General features: G+C 45.3%; 1 protein-coding gene across 1 annotated transcript in view; it reads right to left on the reverse strand.

The window, feature by feature from the left end:
- Nucleotides 1-12395: 12395 nt before the first annotated feature.
- The window catches only part of cds1 (CDP-diacylglycerol synthase (phosphatidate cytidylyltransferase) 1), a 93280-nt gene continuing 87692 nt past the window's right edge, over nt 12396-17983 (reverse strand). The window contains exons 8-13 of the mRNA XM_072433337.1: nt 15510-15597; nt 14052-14120; nt 13816-13968; nt 13633-13752; nt 13458-13561; nt 12396-12574 (exon numbers count right to left, since the gene is read on the reverse strand). Of these exons, the coding sequence (XP_072289438.1) occupies nt 12448-12574; nt 13458-13561; nt 13633-13752; nt 13816-13968; nt 14052-14120; nt 15510-15597 (661 nt within the window). The 3' untranslated portion in view covers nt 12396-12447. The remainder of the gene's footprint in view (nt 12575-13457; nt 13562-13632; nt 13753-13815; nt 13969-14051; nt 14121-15509; nt 15598-17983) is intronic.

Genomic DNA, 17983 nt, shown 5'->3' on the forward strand with positions numbered 1-17983 from the left:
GGTCTACAGTTCCTCTGAGGTCTACAGACAGTTCCTCTGAGCTCTACAGACAGTTCCTCTGAGGTCTACAGACAGTTCCTCTGAGGTCTACAGACAGCTCCTCTAAGGTCTACAGTTCCTCTGAGGTCTACAGACAGTTCCTCTGAGGTCTACAGACAGCTCCTCTTAGGTCTACAGACAGTTCCTCTGAGGTCTACAGACAGCTCCTCTGAGGTCTACATTCCTCTGAGGTCTAGAGTTCCTCTGAGGTCTACAGACAGTTCCTTTGAGCTCTACAGACAGTTCCTCTGAGGTCTACAGACAGCTCCTCTGAGGTCTACATTCCTCTGAGGTCTACAGTTCCTCTGAGGTCTACAGACAGTTCCTCTGAGCTCTACAGACAGCTCCTCTGAGGTCTTGTGATAAAATGTGAATATATGATTATATTTCTTTGATGTATTTTATCTGCATAATAGTGATATACTATCTGCATCATTAGTCTAAGAAAAAATCAGCATGTGTGACAAACTGTGTTTGTGAAGGGGTCGTAAAGATGGGCCAAAGAATGTTGGCCCCAGGGAGGGGGTGTAACCGCCCAGGGGGGTTTGGGTAAACATTACCAAGGCTTTATCCCTATGGAAAATACCAACTGTCGTAAAAGACAAGTGCCTTGATGTGAAGCTGACCAATGAGAAATGTGACCCTTAAAACAGCCTGGTTGACTCGGCCCGGCGGTTTCTCCCATGCATGCCACACAAACGTCTGATATTTCAGTGTCGTTTCATATTCTAAGTTGAATTGTGTTCTCGATGTGTTACGGAATAGCATCGGTGTATTGTCTCATTCCATGACATTTTCTGGTCCTTCGAGCCGGATGACAAGCAGCCCCTTCACGGAGATTGATCGGTGAATCGGTGAAAGTCTGTGTGCAGCAGAATGAAGTCCACTTTTCCCGTGGCCGCCCATTGCACCTCATTCTCCGCGAGGAGAGCGCGTTGTTTCGAGGCAGCAGGAGAACACAGGCAACAAAGAAGGTCAGACAAAACTTTGTGTGTGAAAAGAGTTAGCCATAAAACGTTTTATGCACTAGTTCAATATTTACTGGAAAAATATTGCAGGCTTTTAAAGCCCAGTTTAATATTACTTAGGAATTATTGTAGGCTTTTATGCCCAGTCTGATATTACTGAGGAAACATTGTAGGCTTATGTACGAGATAAGTTTCTCACATAAGCAGGGAGTTTGATATTTCTGAAAAATATTGGTTGGCTTTGTGCAGATAAGTTTCTCACATAAAGGAGTTAAATTGCTCACCATGAGTTTAAGTTTCTCACCGAAAGAAAGTTATGATGCCTTATGCCGAGTTGTTACTGACATAAATATGAGTGAATGTAAGCACTGTGCACGAGCAAAGTAAGTAAGAGAGAAGTGTGAATGAGGATTAATAAGTGATTAACTAACAAGTGTGAATCACAATTAATCATACAAGGGTCACAAGGCGTTATTCTGAGAGATCTAAAATTTGCAGACGAGGGTGAATTTGTCTGTAAAGCAAGTAGCATTTCTCTCAGACGACCGAGACCACATAATGCCAAAATTATCACCCCAAACTGTAAAAGGAAAAGTCATAAGAGGATGTTGGATGGAGACTTTCAGTGTGCTCAGATGACGTGGCAGAGAGGGGGAGATAAGGGGGGTCAAGAACAGGAGAATGGGGAGAAAGCAGTTCAGAGGACGCTCTGAATGAATGAATTAGGCGAACTAAACCCAGCTGGTTTTAAATTTTAGTCTGTAGAACAAATTTTAAGGGTTTTGTTTGGATTGACAACAATCAATTATAAAGATTTTAATTAAACTTGATAAGAGATGAAGATGAATTCAGATTTTTATAGATGGCCAATATTTTGGGGAATGTGATCACAGAGTAGGACACTTCCTGTCCCCGACATAGAATACGAAAGTTGTGTTTTTACTGTATCGTGTTTTGTGAGTGCACAGAACAAAGCTACGTTTTGTTTTGTTTTATTTTTTGGACTTGACGAAAATTATCTTTTTGGACTTATTATGTATGAAAGTACAGGACGAAGAGACCGTGTTTTTAAATTTAGGATCAAAAACAGGCACGGGCCTGGGAGTGATAATATTAGGCCATAGGCTGTAGCCTGTATCGTTCAAGTTCGCTACACCTGTCACAAGACTAAAAAATGACTTCAAATATAAAATTATCATTGTGCCATTAGCTCATGACCAAAAGTTCTCCACTCGCATTGCGCCAGTTTTTTTATGGCGATAACTCAAATGCGGAACTGTATTATCAGCCTGATAGCGCAATATCCCTACGCCTGAATCATTCCGCCTCTGAATCAGCCAATCAGGGGAGAGATTACTACAACAACATCAAACATGGCTGCTCCCGTGGAGCGGCATGTTGTCTCTCGAGCCGATAGAAAACGCTATGAAAATATGGATTACACGTGCATCACACACATTTCATCGGTAGAAAAAGAACAAACACAGCCACAGACTGTTGTCCTCTGGAGGAAGCTGTTGTCCTCTGGAGGAAGCTGTTGTCCTCTGGAGGAAGCTGTTGTCCTCTGGAGGAAGCTGTTGTCCTCTGGAGGAAGCTGTTGTCCTCTGGAGGAAGCTGTTGTCCGCTGGAGGAAGCTGTTGTCCTCTGGAGGAAGCTGTTGTCCTCTGGAGGAAGCTGTTGTCCTCTGGAGGAAGCTGTTGTCCTCTGGAGGAAGCTGTTGTCCTCTGGAGGAAGCTGTTGTCCTCTGGAGGAAGCTGGTGACTTGTGCTCGGAAGTGGATAGAAATCGATGGAATAGACCGCGCGTTAGCGGCAGCTGTTTGTGTTACGATGACGACTTCGCCAAACAAAACTATCCTACGTCTTCTGTGGCTTCTTCGGACGGAAATCTTTCTTATTTTCTGGAGAGTAACAAGCCAGGCTTTCACCCTACATGCTATAGACGTTTCACCCTACATGCTATAGACGTTTCACCCTACATGCTATAGACGTTTCACCCTACATGCTATAGACGTTTCACCCTACATGCTATAGACGTTTCACCCTACATGCTATAGACGTTTCATTGACAAGAAACGAATTACTAGTGCTGAAAAGCTTGCGGCAGAACAGTCGGTATGTGGGCAGCATGGAGAGGGTGAGAAGGTGAATCTACCACATCAGCTCTGCCACCTTCTCCCAAACGACTGAGATCTACCACAGATGTAAAGACAAAATCATCTAAAAAGTCAAGCGTACTTCCTGCAGTTTGCATCATTGGCAGAAGGTTGATCGCTGGATCAAAGAGGCTCACAAGACAAAGAAAGATAAATTGGTCCAAGCTGAAACTTGAACTGCTGGTGAGTAGATTATATATTGATTGTTGCATGTGTGTTTTCTCTTGCTCCTGGTAAATAGGACTAATCACAGTGAAATAAGTTGGCCAAAATATACATAGATAAGATAAGATAATCCTTTATTGTCCCACATGGGGAAATTTCATTGATGCAACGCAGGAAGATCCAGAGGTAGATCCAGAAGAAAAGAACAGATCTCTATAGGAATATGTGCCTTGTTTATTACATGTAGGTGTAATGTATGTAAGACTGTATGATGAGAACTTTTGCGATTGTTTACTGATTGTGCTCACCCTTGATTGAAATTCTTTTACTTCTCCTTTACTAGGAAGTTTGGTCAAAGCAGCTGAATCAAGAGCAGATGAATCCATCCTGATGTGGACCAGAGGCACCTCTATCACAAGAGTGTTACAAAGAATACACAAGCTTTCTGACAAAGAAGACAAGTGATGAAAGGTAACATTTTGGTAATCAAATAAAATATATATATATTTCCATGTATTTAGATAAATTCATCATTTCATTGAAAATTATTGTAATGACTACATGATAATTTTAAAGACGTTTGAATCAAAGCAAATTTCTGTTTGTAGTGAGCTAGTATATTTCAATCACTGACCAATCACTGCATTTCCTTGCTTTATACAGGTGACCTAAAGTCTGGGAGTACGGCAGACATACAGCATTCTGTGACACTGTCATCCGGACACGACTGATTGAAAATCAGGAAATCCTCAGAATGAAGAAGCTCTTGTCCCTGTTCCAGAAATTCATCAAAAAACACCCTGGTCATGGATGTTACCGGTAATTAAATTATTCTTATTGTTTATGAAAGAAAACAATAGAAGATCGGATAAACATCACAGCTATGTTTATTCATGACATTTCATTCAAGATCAGACCAATCCAGTTAGCTACAGGAGTCTACATATTTCCATTCATTTTGTTTATTTATACAGGGAAAACCCAGTGAGAAAAGTGGTTAAAACACAACACAAAATAAACAGCAAACATAGGATACTAAAACACAAATAAAATAATAATTCTAAAACTAAAACACAAATAAAATAGTAATCTATCAATACTTATGAATTTCTATTCCTTGTCTAATTTTTACAGATCTGATCTTCTGAAGAAGAGATTACAGCGAGACTTACCACAGCTGAATATTCACAGACCACCAAGAAGAAACCTGAGTGAAATGGTTTCCACGGAGACGACAGGACTTCTCCACCAGGTTCTTCCACTGAAACTGATCAGTCAGTTTCTGAGACGTCATGTAGTGATGGAGAAATGGTGCCAGAAAGTGGTAAAGATGCAGCACTGCGAGAGCTCTCAAGGACAGTTTACAGTGCAGGTGTATCACTGAAACAAGCGGTCAAGAGTGCCCCTAGGATGGATGAAACAAGCGGTCAAGAGTGCCCCTAGTATCACTGAAACAAGCGGTCAAGAGTGCCCCTAGTATGGATGAAACAAGCGGTCAAGAGTGCCCCTAGTATGGATGAAACAAGCGGTCAAGAGTGCCCCTAGTATGGATGAAACAAGCGGTCAAGAGTGCCCCTAGTATGGATGAAACAAGCGGTCAAGAGTGCCCCTAGTATGGATGAAACAAGCGGTCAAGAGTGCCCCTAGTATCACTGAAACAAGCGGTCAAGAGTGCCCCTAGTATGGATGAAACAAGCGGTCAAGAGTGCCCCTAGTATGGATGAAACAAGCGGTCAAGAGTGCCCCTAGTATGGATGAAACAAGCGGTCAAGAGTGCCCCTAGTATCACTGAAACAAGCGGCAAGAGTGCCCCTAGGATGGATGAAACAAGCGGTCAAGAGTGCCCCTAGGATGGATGAAACAAGCGGTCAAGAGTGCCCATAGGATGGATGAAACAAGCGGTCAAGAGTGCCCCTAGGATGGATGAAACAAGCGGTCAAGAGTGCCCCTAGGATGGATGAAACAAGCGGTCAAGAGTGCCCATAGGATGGATGAAACAAGCGGTCAAGAGTGCCCCTAGTATAGATGAAACAAGCGGTCAAGAGTGCCCCTAGGATGGATGAAACAAGCGGTCAAGAGTGCCCATAGGATGGATGAAACAAGCGGTCAAGAGTGCCCCTAGTATAGATGAAACAAGCGGTCAAGAGTGCCCCTAGGATGGATGAAACAAGCGGTCAAGAGTGCCCCTAGGATGGATGAAACAAGCGGTCAAGAGTGCCCCTAGGATGGATGAAACAAGCGGTCAAGAGTGCCCCTAGGATGGATGAAACAAGCGGTCAAGAGTGCCCCTAGGATGGATGAAACAAGCGGTCAAGAGTGCCCCTAGTATAGATGAAACAAGCGGTCAAGAGTGCCCCTAGGATGGATGAAACAAGCGGTCAAGAGTGCCCCTAGGATGGATGAAACAAGCGGTCAAGAGTGCCCCTAGGATGGATGAAACAAGCGGTCAAGAGTGCCCCTAGTATAGATGAAACAAGCGGTCAAGAGTGCCCCTAGTATGGATGAAACAAGCGGTCAAGAGTGCCCCTAGTATGGATGAAACAAGCGGTCAAGAGTGCCCCTAGGATGGATGAAACAAGCGGTCAAGAGTGCCCCTAGTATAGATGAAACAAGCGGTCAAGAGTGCCCCTAGTATGGATGAAACAAGCGGTCAAGAGTGCCCCTAGTATCACTGAAACAAGCGGTCAAGAGTGCCCCTAGTATGGATGAAACAAGCGGTCAAGAGTGCCCCTAGTATCACTGAAACAAGCGGTCAAGAGTGCCCCTAGTATGGATGTAAATTGGCCTCCTACATCAGAGGATCTAAATGTTTCCTCTGCCAGAAAGATTGTGCCAGTTGAACTGTATAACTTTATAACTTGGTGTGTAGGTGCTAGTGATAAATTGACATTGTCTAACATGGTAAATGTATCGAGGAGGTTGATCTTTGTTTACTGTCACTTTGCCAAGATATATATTTGTCCTCAAAAGGTCAAAATCAAACCAGTGTTGTACTTACACATTTTGACATCAATCATACTTATATCATTCCTCTGTTTGTATGTATATCCTATTCTGCAGAAAGTTTGCCTTATACCAGATCGAAAGATACACATGTTAATTAGCCTGTTTATCACGATGTAAATACTGCTTTTATGATTGTAATTATTCATATTGTTCATATTGTAAATACATTACATAAAATGATATCCGTTCTATAGAATAAAACCTTTACCAATAGCCTATGTTTTCTTTCTTCAAATGGGCAACTGGTGTTGAAAGGGTTAAAATACTACTTTTAGATTATGTTTTTATAGTGTAGTATGAATCAAGAATAGAGCATGTGTCATTGTTGAAGCATCAGTTGAATACTAAATGTGGAGTAAGAGTTTTCAAGTGTGTAACGATAACATGCAAAATTGTTAAAACTGTTTTTTTAACTTACGTTTGCTCTTAAACTAAAGCACCCAGAGTCTCACCACTTTACATCCTCCAAGAAAGTAGTTCTGTCTCTGAGAATCTGAATTTCTGAAGTAATCAATCAAAGAATGAAAAAAATAAGAAGGTATGAAGATGGGTGTACACCCCAATTTGTCACCAACTGGCAACTTCGACACCTATTTTCTCAAAATTCATTTTCTAGCCACATTCTGAGTTACAGCCTATGGCCTATATGGGTAAATGAGTGACTACTGATGTTTTTGGACATAGGAGTTGAACGCGCAGTAAATAAAGTGATAGTAAAAGTTATATCAGTAACTTATTCGTATTATCATGAGGAAACCTCATATTGCGATGTAGATGTAAGTGAGGGAATAAGTTAAATAGTGACGTGCTAATGCCCTCCCAGTAAAGACATGAATGTGTCATTAACTAAAGGCAAACGACACCGAGTGGGGGGACATGAGAGGATATGGGTCATAAAAGATAGTCAGAGATAACAAATGGGCCTATTGACTGGGAAAACATAGGTGAAGGAAAGAATCTGAGGAGAGGCCAGGATGGAGCAGATTACCTCATCTTTACGGATCACAGGGACAATTAAGAGCAACACCTCAGGGGGGTTGACGTGATGAGTAATAAGAAGACTTACATTAAGAGGGAAAGAATTTGACATTCTAAAGGAAATACCTGAAGGATTGTTCAGATTCAATCAAGAATTGAATAGATTCAAATAAGACAATATCATCTAGACGCTATCGAAGTTATGAAACCAGTGATAACAGGAACTAAACAGGAGGAGTGAAGAACAGTGGAATCCCAGGGGATGCAGCGTCTGATAGTTATACCAGCAGCAATTAGGAAGTAAAAGCAGGTTACAAGTGAGGGTAAGAGTAAGTGGAAAGAGAGAAAGAAAAAGCAGGTTTAGAAATTGGGTGTTTCCTCCGTTACGAGAGGAAGACAGAGAGAGACAGAGGGGAAGACAGAGAGGAAGATGTGATGTTACAAAGAAAAGACAAGAAAGTAGGCAACAAGGGGAAAAACGGGTTGATACAAGAGACTTGCCTTATAACTAAGGGGAAGGTTTAGAATCATTTTGATTTTTATACACATATAGACTTGTTAGAACAAACTAATACACAATGTTTGTTAAGCATCACATGAGCAGGTATGAGAGATTGAGTTTGAAACTCACCTGAAGCACACATAGAAGATTAGCACATATTACATTAGATGGGTGACTTTATTCAGGCCACACCCACAGAGGAGATGTGAAATTTGATGTTAATTATGTGAAGGATTCTAAGTTGTGAACTGACCCTTATGGCCAGCTCAACGGGGAATTATTGAGCTAATTATTATTGTTTGATGTAGTTGTATTGCACACACACACACACAGACACACACACACATACATACATACGCGCGCACACGTGGACAACCAGACATTTAGAGTTTGAAACATTTAGAGTTTGAAACATTTAGACGTTTGAAACATTTAGACGTTTGAAACATTTAGAGTTTGAAACATTTAGACGTTTGAAACATTTAGAGTTTGAAACATTTAGAGTTTGAAACAAATGGTGGTAAAACAGATATGTTTGGCAGTGTCGGATTACAGACACAGAATGATTGACCCACACATGGGCCCGGCGCCTTTGGGGGAGGGGGCTCAGCCAGGGATGTGTGACTGAACTGTGAAAGGTCAAGAGGTGACATTGCGGAGTGGAACCACAAACGCAATTCCATCTCTTCCTTGATTACATCGTTGTAAACTATCTGGATTATTGAATTTTGTTTGAATGTAGAATTGTGTAGAATATTGAGACATGGGGATTCAATGTCTCAAATGGAGGGATAATTGTACGTGTAAACAAATATTCCGAATCAATAATTACTAAAAAAAAAAAGTTGTAAACAAGAGAACTGTTTGAAATTCATTGAACTGTCGAAAAGACTTTGTTTATCACCGCAGCAAGAACGTGTTGGAGATGTGGTGTTCACAGAGACGAGCCAAGTGGACGAGCCAAGTGGACGGAGCCACACCTTGTCGTCCTCACCAGGAGAGGACGAGATCATGGGTGCTCTCATGGGAAAGTGAGAGAAATGTCTGGACAACACAGCGGCAGATCCATAACATCGCAGACGCAGGACTTCGTATGTATGAGTTTTGTCCAGAGTCTACGGTAGAGTACGATACTCTGCTACAATGGATGTGAACACAGATTCTACAGTACGCAAAGTACTACACTCTGCGAAAAGAATCAACAGTTATCATCAGCTGCTCACAGGAGGCACCGCAAGTTGTACTGTGTATATGAAAATAACAAGGGAACATCTCGAATCCTCCGCTTTATGCCCTCATTTGATCATAAGAAAAATGCCTGAACAGAATCCTCCGTTCTATGCCAACAACAACAACAATATGTGTGATCAGAATCCTCCGCTTTATGCTCTCATTTGATCAAAGTATAGAAATGATATATGTATATATAGAAACGCGTGATCCGATCACCGTAGGATTGGTAGTCAAAAAGGAAATTCAGCTGGCCAAGACGGGAGTGTCTACAGAGCCGCGGCGCGCGGCCGAAACTGCTGGGCTTTTTGAGTTAATTCATTCATTAATAATATGATAAGGAGCTCAGGCTATGCACAGAAACAAGTCGGTTCTGGAAAATACGTGAGTTTAATCATAAAAAGTGGATCAACACTAGAAAAGTCCAAAAAGCAGTGTGTGGGGCAAAGGGAGGCGAGGAGAGCCCTGCACGGAGACACAGCTTTGGGGAGGAGAGCCGCGAGTAGAGCCCGCTGCGCAGACTCACACCTTCGGACTCGTGAACCTTCGGACTAATAAACCTTCGGACTAATAAACCTTCGGACATGTGAACCTTAAAATTTTGGAATTTTCGGACTCGTGAACCTTCGGACTCGTGGGCAGCCATCGTCCAGAGGTCCCTGACGAGTCAAACTGACTGACCAGAGAGCAGCGGGTTTAAGGGCTTTCCGCTTGTACTTCTATATTTCCCATCACACCGCACAAAACTATAGACAGAATAAATTGTCTGTTTGTCAAATTACAGAGATTGACCAATCTGACTAAAAATTTAGGAAAGTAATATAGACATGTAGTGGGCCGCGAGAAAAGAACTGTGCATAAACCTTTTTGAGTGTAAAAGTGCCATTTTAACAACAATATGAAAGACATGTTGAAAACTGAAAAGAGTAATATGTTTGGCATATGAGACAGTGACTAATGCTTTGATAAACAGGAGGGAAATGTGATAAAATGTGAATATATGATTATATTTCTGTGATGTATTTTATCTGCATAATAGTGATATATTATCTGCATCATTAGTCTAAGAGAAGAACAGCATGTGTGACAAACTGCAGTTGTTTGTGAAGGTGTCGTAAAGATGGGCCAAATAATGTTGGCCCCAGGGAGGGGGGTGTAACAGCCCAGGGGGGTTTGGGTAAACATTACCAAGGCTTTATCTGTACGGAAAATACCAACTGTGGTAAAAGACAAGTGCCTTGATGTGAAGCTGACCAATGAGAAATGTGACCCGCCTATTCCAGAATATCTAATAAAACCAACCTGCATGAGAAAAACGGTGTGAGACGCAGGAGGGTCACGCAGGCTGCTTACAACAGCCTGGTGACCCGTCCCGGCGTTTTCTCCCATGCATGCCATACAAAAGTCTGATATTTCTGTGTCGTTTCATATTCCAAGTTGAATTGTGTTCTCTGTGTGTTAAGGAATAGCATCGGTGTATGTCTGATTCCATGACAGGTCTACAGTTCCTCTGAGGTCTACAGACAGTTCCTCTGAGCTCTACAGACAGTTCCTCTGAGCTCTACAGACAGTTCCTCTGAGTTCTACAGACAGTTCCTCTGAGGTTGGCATTATGGGGTTTTGTTTGTAGAATTTTGAGGTAAATAATGGAATCCTTTTTGGCTGAACATAACTAAAAGAGGAAAGAGTGAGTACTTAATGTAAAAGGCCTGTTTCTGCTCATGAAATCAGTTCTCAGTTTGATATAATCATAAGTTGTTCCACTTGTGGTTCCCGTGAGGAGGCAGAGCTGGGTAATAAACTAAAGAAAGCACTAAAGCTGACGTCATCTCTTCAAGTGTGAATTCTGCATAACACAGGAGTCTTAAGAAAAGAAGAAACTGGTACAGAAACCCACTTTATTCTCCCACACGTTCCCCAAAGATAACATTCTCTCTGATTAAATAGACTTGTACTCTAAAATCCCCTTAAAACAGTCTGTTCAGCCGATCACACACGTAACCCCAGTACAGCAGAGTAAAGCCAGAGGGCGCTGTAAAACAGAATAAATATAAAGTCCAGACTGGAGGACATGCGGTGTCAGAGTCAGTGCTTTGGTTCAGGCTCGTTCAGGATCTGTACATCGTAAATACACTTCAACTCTTCACGATCAGTGCTGGAGCGATCATCGCACACGAGGAGCAACGACCAATGACTCAATAAAATCTACATTCAAAACTGTAACTTCAAATACAGAGGGAGCCGCAGGGGGCGGGAACTAGAGGGCACCACATGCTCCTATTTTCTACCTGTAGAGGGCGCAAACAGCCACAGAGCTATAAGGGCACCACTGTTTGAAAAACACCTTCTATCGCTATGGTTACCCTCATGCTAAGGTCACACTTGAGAGAGGCTTTGACTACGTCTGCAAAACAACTGGCTATAAATGTCCCTCATTAGTACACACTGCAGGACAGGGTGTGTACACACTACACATTGCAGGACAGGGTGTGTACACACTACACACTGCAGGGCAGGGTGTGTACACACTACACACTGCAGGACAGGGTGTGTACACACTACACACTACAGGGACAGGGTGTGTACACACTACACACTGCAGGACAGGGTGTGTACACACTACACACTGCAGGGCAGGGTGTGTACACACTACACACTGCAGGACAGGGTGTGTACACACTACACACTGCAGGGCAGGGTGTGTACACACTACACACTGCAGGACAGGGTGTGTACACACTACACACTACAGGGACAGGGTGTGTACACACTACACACTGCAGGGCAGGGTGTGTACACACTACACACTGCAGGGCAGGGTGTGTACACACTACACACTGCAGGACAGGGTGTGTACACACTACACACTGCAGGGCAGGGTGTGTACACACTACACACTGCAGGACAGGGTGTGTACACACTACACACACTGCAGGACAGGGTGTGTACACACTACACACACTGCAGGACAGGGTGTGTACACACTACACACTGCAGGACGGGGTGTGTACACACTACACACACTGCAGGACGGGGTGTGTACACACTACACACACTGCAGGACAGGGTGTGTACACACTACACACTGCAGGACGGGGTGTGTACAATGTTACATATGGACAGATCTTGTAGCTGTTGTAGACATATTCACTTCTTATAGATGATGGGTTGAAGTACAGTGTGTACTCTTTATACTCTTTACATGCTGCGTGTCCTACACATGGACAGAGTGGCTGCTGCTGGTGCTGAACGTGAGGATGGAGGTGATGTGTGATGAGTGTGGCCTCCCCTCAGAGTCCTTCAGCTGGTCAGTGCCACAGATGTGCGGAGGTCTAGGCCTGTGCGGAGGTCTAGGCCTGTGCGGAGGTCTAGGCCTGTGCGGAGGTCTAGGCCTGTGCGGAGGTCTAGGCCTGTGCGGGCGGCAGCAGCCCCCGCTCTCTCAGCTGTGAGTGCAGACTGTGGAAGATACTGAGCTGCTGCTCCGGCTGGAGAAGCAGCAACTGCTGGAGCACCTTGCTCGGGTTGGGCCCCCTGCACACACACACGCACACGCACACACACAAAAGACAGTGTGAGCTCAGGTCTTGCTGGACTCAGGTGCAGACTTTTTACTAGAGATATATTATATATTTATATCAGTGTTCTCGCTGAGGCGGTGGCCGCCAAGCTGAAAAGATACTGCCAGGTATTAAGATACGATGGCGAGGAGCGCCGAGCGCCGCGATTCGCCGCACCCAAGTGGAGGAGTGTGATCAAATTGGGTTTCCATATCGAGGGAAGGCACAAGCGGTAATTTGTTGGTGTCCCACCGCCATCCTCAAACCTCAGCCTAGCGAGAACACTGAGATATATACATATATATATATATATATGTATATATATATATATATATATATATATATATATATATATGTATATATATATATTATATACATACATATATATATATATATATATATATATATATATATATATATTATATACATACATATATATATATATATATATATATATATATATATATTATATACATACATATATATATGTGCACCAAGTCACATATGCAGAACGCATTTTCAGCTCAATGTAAAATGATACAAGCAGAAGCCATTTTAAACCCATCAAAACAACAAACGGGTGAAAATAATTGCGGGTCACTGCGGGTCATTGCGGGTCACTGCGGGTCATTACGGGTCATTGCGGATCACTGCGGGTCATTGAGGGTCACTGCGGGTCATTACGGGTCACTGCGGGTCATTACGGGTCACTGCGGGTCATTGCGAGTCATTACGGGCCACTGCGGGTCACTGCGGGTCATTACGGGTCACTGCGGGTCATTACGGGTCATTACGGGTCACTGCGGGTCATTGGGGGTCATTGGGGGTCATTACGGGTCATTGTGACCTCTGCTCACCGGATGAAGCTAGCGATGTAGACGTGCACGAAGGTGGCCATCAGGTACTGACAGTCGAAGCGGTCCATGATGCCGCCGTGGCCCGGGATAGTGTTGGCAAAGTCCTGCACACAGAACATGGGGTTGAACAGGTGCTCCACAGGTGCTCCCTGGGTGCTACCAGAGAAACCTGTACTTTGATTTTGAACGCTCGTTTGAAGCCGCTGGCAAAGAATCCACCGAAGGGTCCAATGAGAGACGCAAAGGACGAGAGGAAAATGCTGTGGATCTGGAACGGGAACAGCTGCACCGTCTCCTGCACAAACATGTGACTGGTCAGTCCTCCACGCGTCTCTAGCAGAACGTGGTGGTCTCTTACCCAGCCCAGAGTGTTCTGGACAGCAGCGGGCAGCGTGTACTCCTGCAGCTCAAACATGCTGGACGGCTCACACTCCACTGTGAAGCTGTTGCTCTCACTGTTGTAGCCCACAGGACACACAAAGTACTGCACCTGAGCCAGGACATAGGCCAGCTGAGGACAGAGAAGGTCAGATGGTCAGAGGGTCAGAAGATCAGAGGGTCAGAAGATCAGAGGGTCAGAGGAGAATGTCTTACCATGAAGCCGAAGACCACGGTGGAAAAGAAGCCGCCGATGAAGCCTTCCCAGGTCTTCTTTGGGGACAGCTGTGGGACAAACACACAGCTCTTCACTACGCTCGACGACTGGAGTCAGGACCAAGTGCTTAACTTAAGACCTGTCATATCGGTGCCTCGTTTTAGCCTAAGCATTCACAAGAAAACAGTATTCTGAGCTTGTTGCCTGGAAACATGATCAAGTCTCCAGTTTAATGGTGTAAATTAACTTATATAAGTTATATATATATATATATATATATATATATATATATATATATATATATATATATATATATGTATATATATATATATATATATATATATATATATGTATAGCGGAGGAACTTCAGTCTTGTTTAGTTCTTTATTTCATCGTCTATAGACGTGACAAGAAGCACATCTGTGGGCGGTGTCCGAGCTGCAGCGGCATCACAGGAAAATGCACGGGGAAAATCCCAGAGCGCACGGGAAAGCGAGGGGAGGAGCCACCAGAGCCCCGTCGAATCAGAGCAGACAGAGCCGCTCCGGGGCCCGTGGGTCTCGCTGTTCATATCTGAGCGCGGTCATTAAGCCGCTGCTTGGTCCATCACCTGCTCCCCGCACTTCTCATGTCGTCCCTGGACTTACGCCTGCTCCACACTGGGCGTAAAAGGTACACCTGGGCGTGGCACATAGAGGGCTTAAGTCCTGTCATCGATGTCACACATGTGTGTGTGTAATTATATATATATATATATATATATATATATATATACACACACATACACACACACACACCACTGATGAGTACCAGACTAGCATCATGACCAGGGCTGAGCCCGCCCCATGGGTTCAAAATGATGTTGTATATTTCTGGTAAATTGAACCTCTCTCTTTGGACTCTTTAACTCTTTGGACTCTTTAACTCTTTGGACTCTTTAACTCTTTGGACTCTTTAACTCTTTCAAATCATCTTTTCTCCTGCTCAGAAACTTCACTGTTTGTGGCTTTAAGAGGAAGAAGCTGATGAAGCCTCAGGCAGTGGCTGTTTAGTCTCTATGTAACGCTCTGTACTTTCCTCACTGCATTGTGTACTAGGACCAGTGTGTAGGTGTGTAAGTGTGTAAGTGTGGGGGTGTGTAAGTGTGGGGGTGTGTAAGTGTGTAAGTGTGGGGGTGTGTAAGTGTGGGGGTGTGTAAGTGTGTAAGTGTGTAAGTGTGTAGGTGTGTAGGTGTGTAGGTGTGTAGGTGTGTAAGTGTGTAAATGTGTAAGTGTGTAAGTGTGTAGGTGTGTAGGTGTGTAGGTGTGTAGGTGTGTAAGTGTGTAAGTGTGTAGGTGTGTAGGTGTGTAAGTGTGTAAGTGTGTAAATGTGTAAGTGTGTAAGTGTGTAGGTGTGTAGGTGTGTAGGTGTGTAGGTGTGTAAGTGTGTAAGTGTGTAAATGTGTAAGTGTGGAGGACCTTGATTAGAGGAGTTCTGCCGAAGAAGAAGCCGAACAGGTAGGCCATGATGTCGTTGCAGATCACAATGGAGATGGGCACGATGAACCTGCCAAACACAAACAGTTCAGGGTCATAGGTCATCTCTGCACTTCAGGGTCATAGGTCATGTTCATGTGGCTCTTAAGGGTCATAGGTCATGTTCATGTGGCACTGCAGGGTCATAGGTCATGTTCATGTGACACTTCAGGTCATAGGTCATGTTCATGTGGCACTTCAGGGTCATAGGTCATGTTCATGTGGCACTTCAGGGTCATAGGTCATGTTCATGTGGCTCTTAAGGGTCATAGGTCATGTTCATGTGGCACTGCAGGGTCATAGGTCATGTTCATGTGGCACTTCAGGGTCATAGGTCATGTTCATGTGGCACTTCAGGGTCATAGGTCATGTTCATGTGGCACTTCAGGGTCATAGGTCATGTTCATGTGGCACTTCAGGGTCATAGGTCATGTTCATGTGGCACTTCAGGGTCATAGGTCATGTTCATGTGGCTCTTAAGGGTCATAGGTCATGTTCATGTGGCACTGCAGGGTCATAGGTCATGTTCATGTGACACTTCAGGTCATAGGTCATGTTCATGTGGCACTTCAGGGTCATAGGTCATGTTCATGTGGCACTTCAGGGTCATAGGTCATGTTCATGTGGCACTTCAGGGTCATAGGTCATGTTCATGTGGCACTTCAGGGTCATAGGTCATGTTCATGTGGCACTTCAGGGTCATAGGTCATGTTCATGTGACACTTCAGGGTCATAGGTCATGTTCATGTGGCACTTCAGGGTCATAGGTCATGTTCATGTGGCACTTCAGGGTCATAGGTCATGTTCATGTGACACTTCAGGGTCATAGGTCATGTTCATGTGGCTCTTAAGGGTCATAGGTCATGTTCATGTGACACTTCAGGGTCATAGGTCATGTTCATGTGGCACTTCAGGGTCATAGGTCATGTTCATGTGGCACTTCAGGGTCATAGGTCATGACGACAAAAACAAGGCCGTTTACGTCGCCTGATCGGCGTCACCGGGGCCCCATCCTGGAGCCAGGCCTGGGATGGGTGCTCCATGGCAAGCGCCTGGTGGCCGGGTCTTACCCCACGGGGCCCGGCCCGAAAGAGCGACGTGGGGCCGCCCTCCCGTGGGCCCACCACCCGCAGGAGGATCCATAAGGGGCCGGTACAGAGAGATCTGGGCGGCAGTCGACGGCAGGGGCCTCGGCGACCAGATCTCCAGACACAAAGACTAACTCTGGGGACATGGAATGTCACCTCGCTGGGGGGGAAAGAGCCCGAGTATGTGCGGGAGGTTGAGCGATATCGACTAGATATAGTCGGCCTCACCTCCACGCACAGTTTGGGCTCTGGAACCCATCTCCTCGAGAGGGGCTGGACGCTCCACTTCTCGGGTGTTGCCCGCGAGGAGAAGCGGCGGGCTGGTGTGGGCGGGGCTGGTGTGGGCTTATAGCCCCTCAGCTCAGCCGCCACGTGTTGGAGTTCACCCCGGTGAACGAGAGGGTCGCGTCCCTCAGCCTTCGGGTGGGGGACAGGTTTCTCACTGTTGTGGCGGCCTACGGGCCGAACAGCAGTGCAGAGTACCCGGCCTTCTTGGAGTCCTTGGGAGGGATACTGGACAGTGCACCGACCGGGGACTCCGTTGTTCTACTGGGGGCAATGACAGTGACACCTGGAGAGGGGTGATCGGGAAGAACGGCTTCCCCGATCTGAACCCGAGCAGTGTTCAGTCATTGGACTTCTGTGCTAGCCACGGATTGTCCATAACAAACACCATGTTCAAGCACAAGGGTGTCCATCAGTGCACATGGCACCAGGACACAGGCCGGAGGTCAATGATCGACTTTGTCGTCGTGTCATCTGTCCTCCGGCCGCGTGTCTTGGACACTCGGGTGAAGAGAGGGGCAGAGTTGTCAACCGATCACCACCTGGTGGTGAGTTGGATCCGCTGGCGGAGGAGGAAGCCGGACAGACTTGGCAGACCCAAGCGCATTGTGAGGGTCTGTTGGGAACGTCTAGTGGAGCCCTCTGTCAGTAGGGTATTCAACTCGCACCTCCGGGAGAGCTTCTCCCATGTCCCGGGGGAGGTTGGGGACATTGAGTCCGAGTGGACCATGTTCTCCGTCTCCATTGTTGATGCGGCTGCTCGGAGCTGTGGTCGCAAGGTCTACGGTGCCTGTCGTGGCGGCAACCCCCGAACCCGGTGGTGGACACTGGAAGTAAGGGATGCCGTCAGACTGAAGAAGGAGGCCTATCAGGCCACTCTGGCTTGTGGGTCTCCGGAGGTCATCGACAGGTATCGGCAGGCCAAGCGAGCCGCAGCTCGTGCTGTCGCAGAGGCAAAAATCCGGGCCTGGGAGGAGTTCGGGGAGGCCATGGAGGAGGACTATCGGTCGGCACCAAAGAAATTCTGGCAAACCGTCCGGCGCC

Source organism: Eucyclogobius newberryi, unplaced genomic scaffold (assembly GCF_026437365.1).
Source record: "Eucyclogobius newberryi isolate DKJ021-1_F unplaced genomic scaffold, fEucNew1.0.hap1 SCAF_6, whole genome shotgun sequence".
Lineage (NCBI taxonomy): Eukaryota > Metazoa > Chordata > Actinopteri > Gobiiformes > Gobiidae > Eucyclogobius > Eucyclogobius newberryi.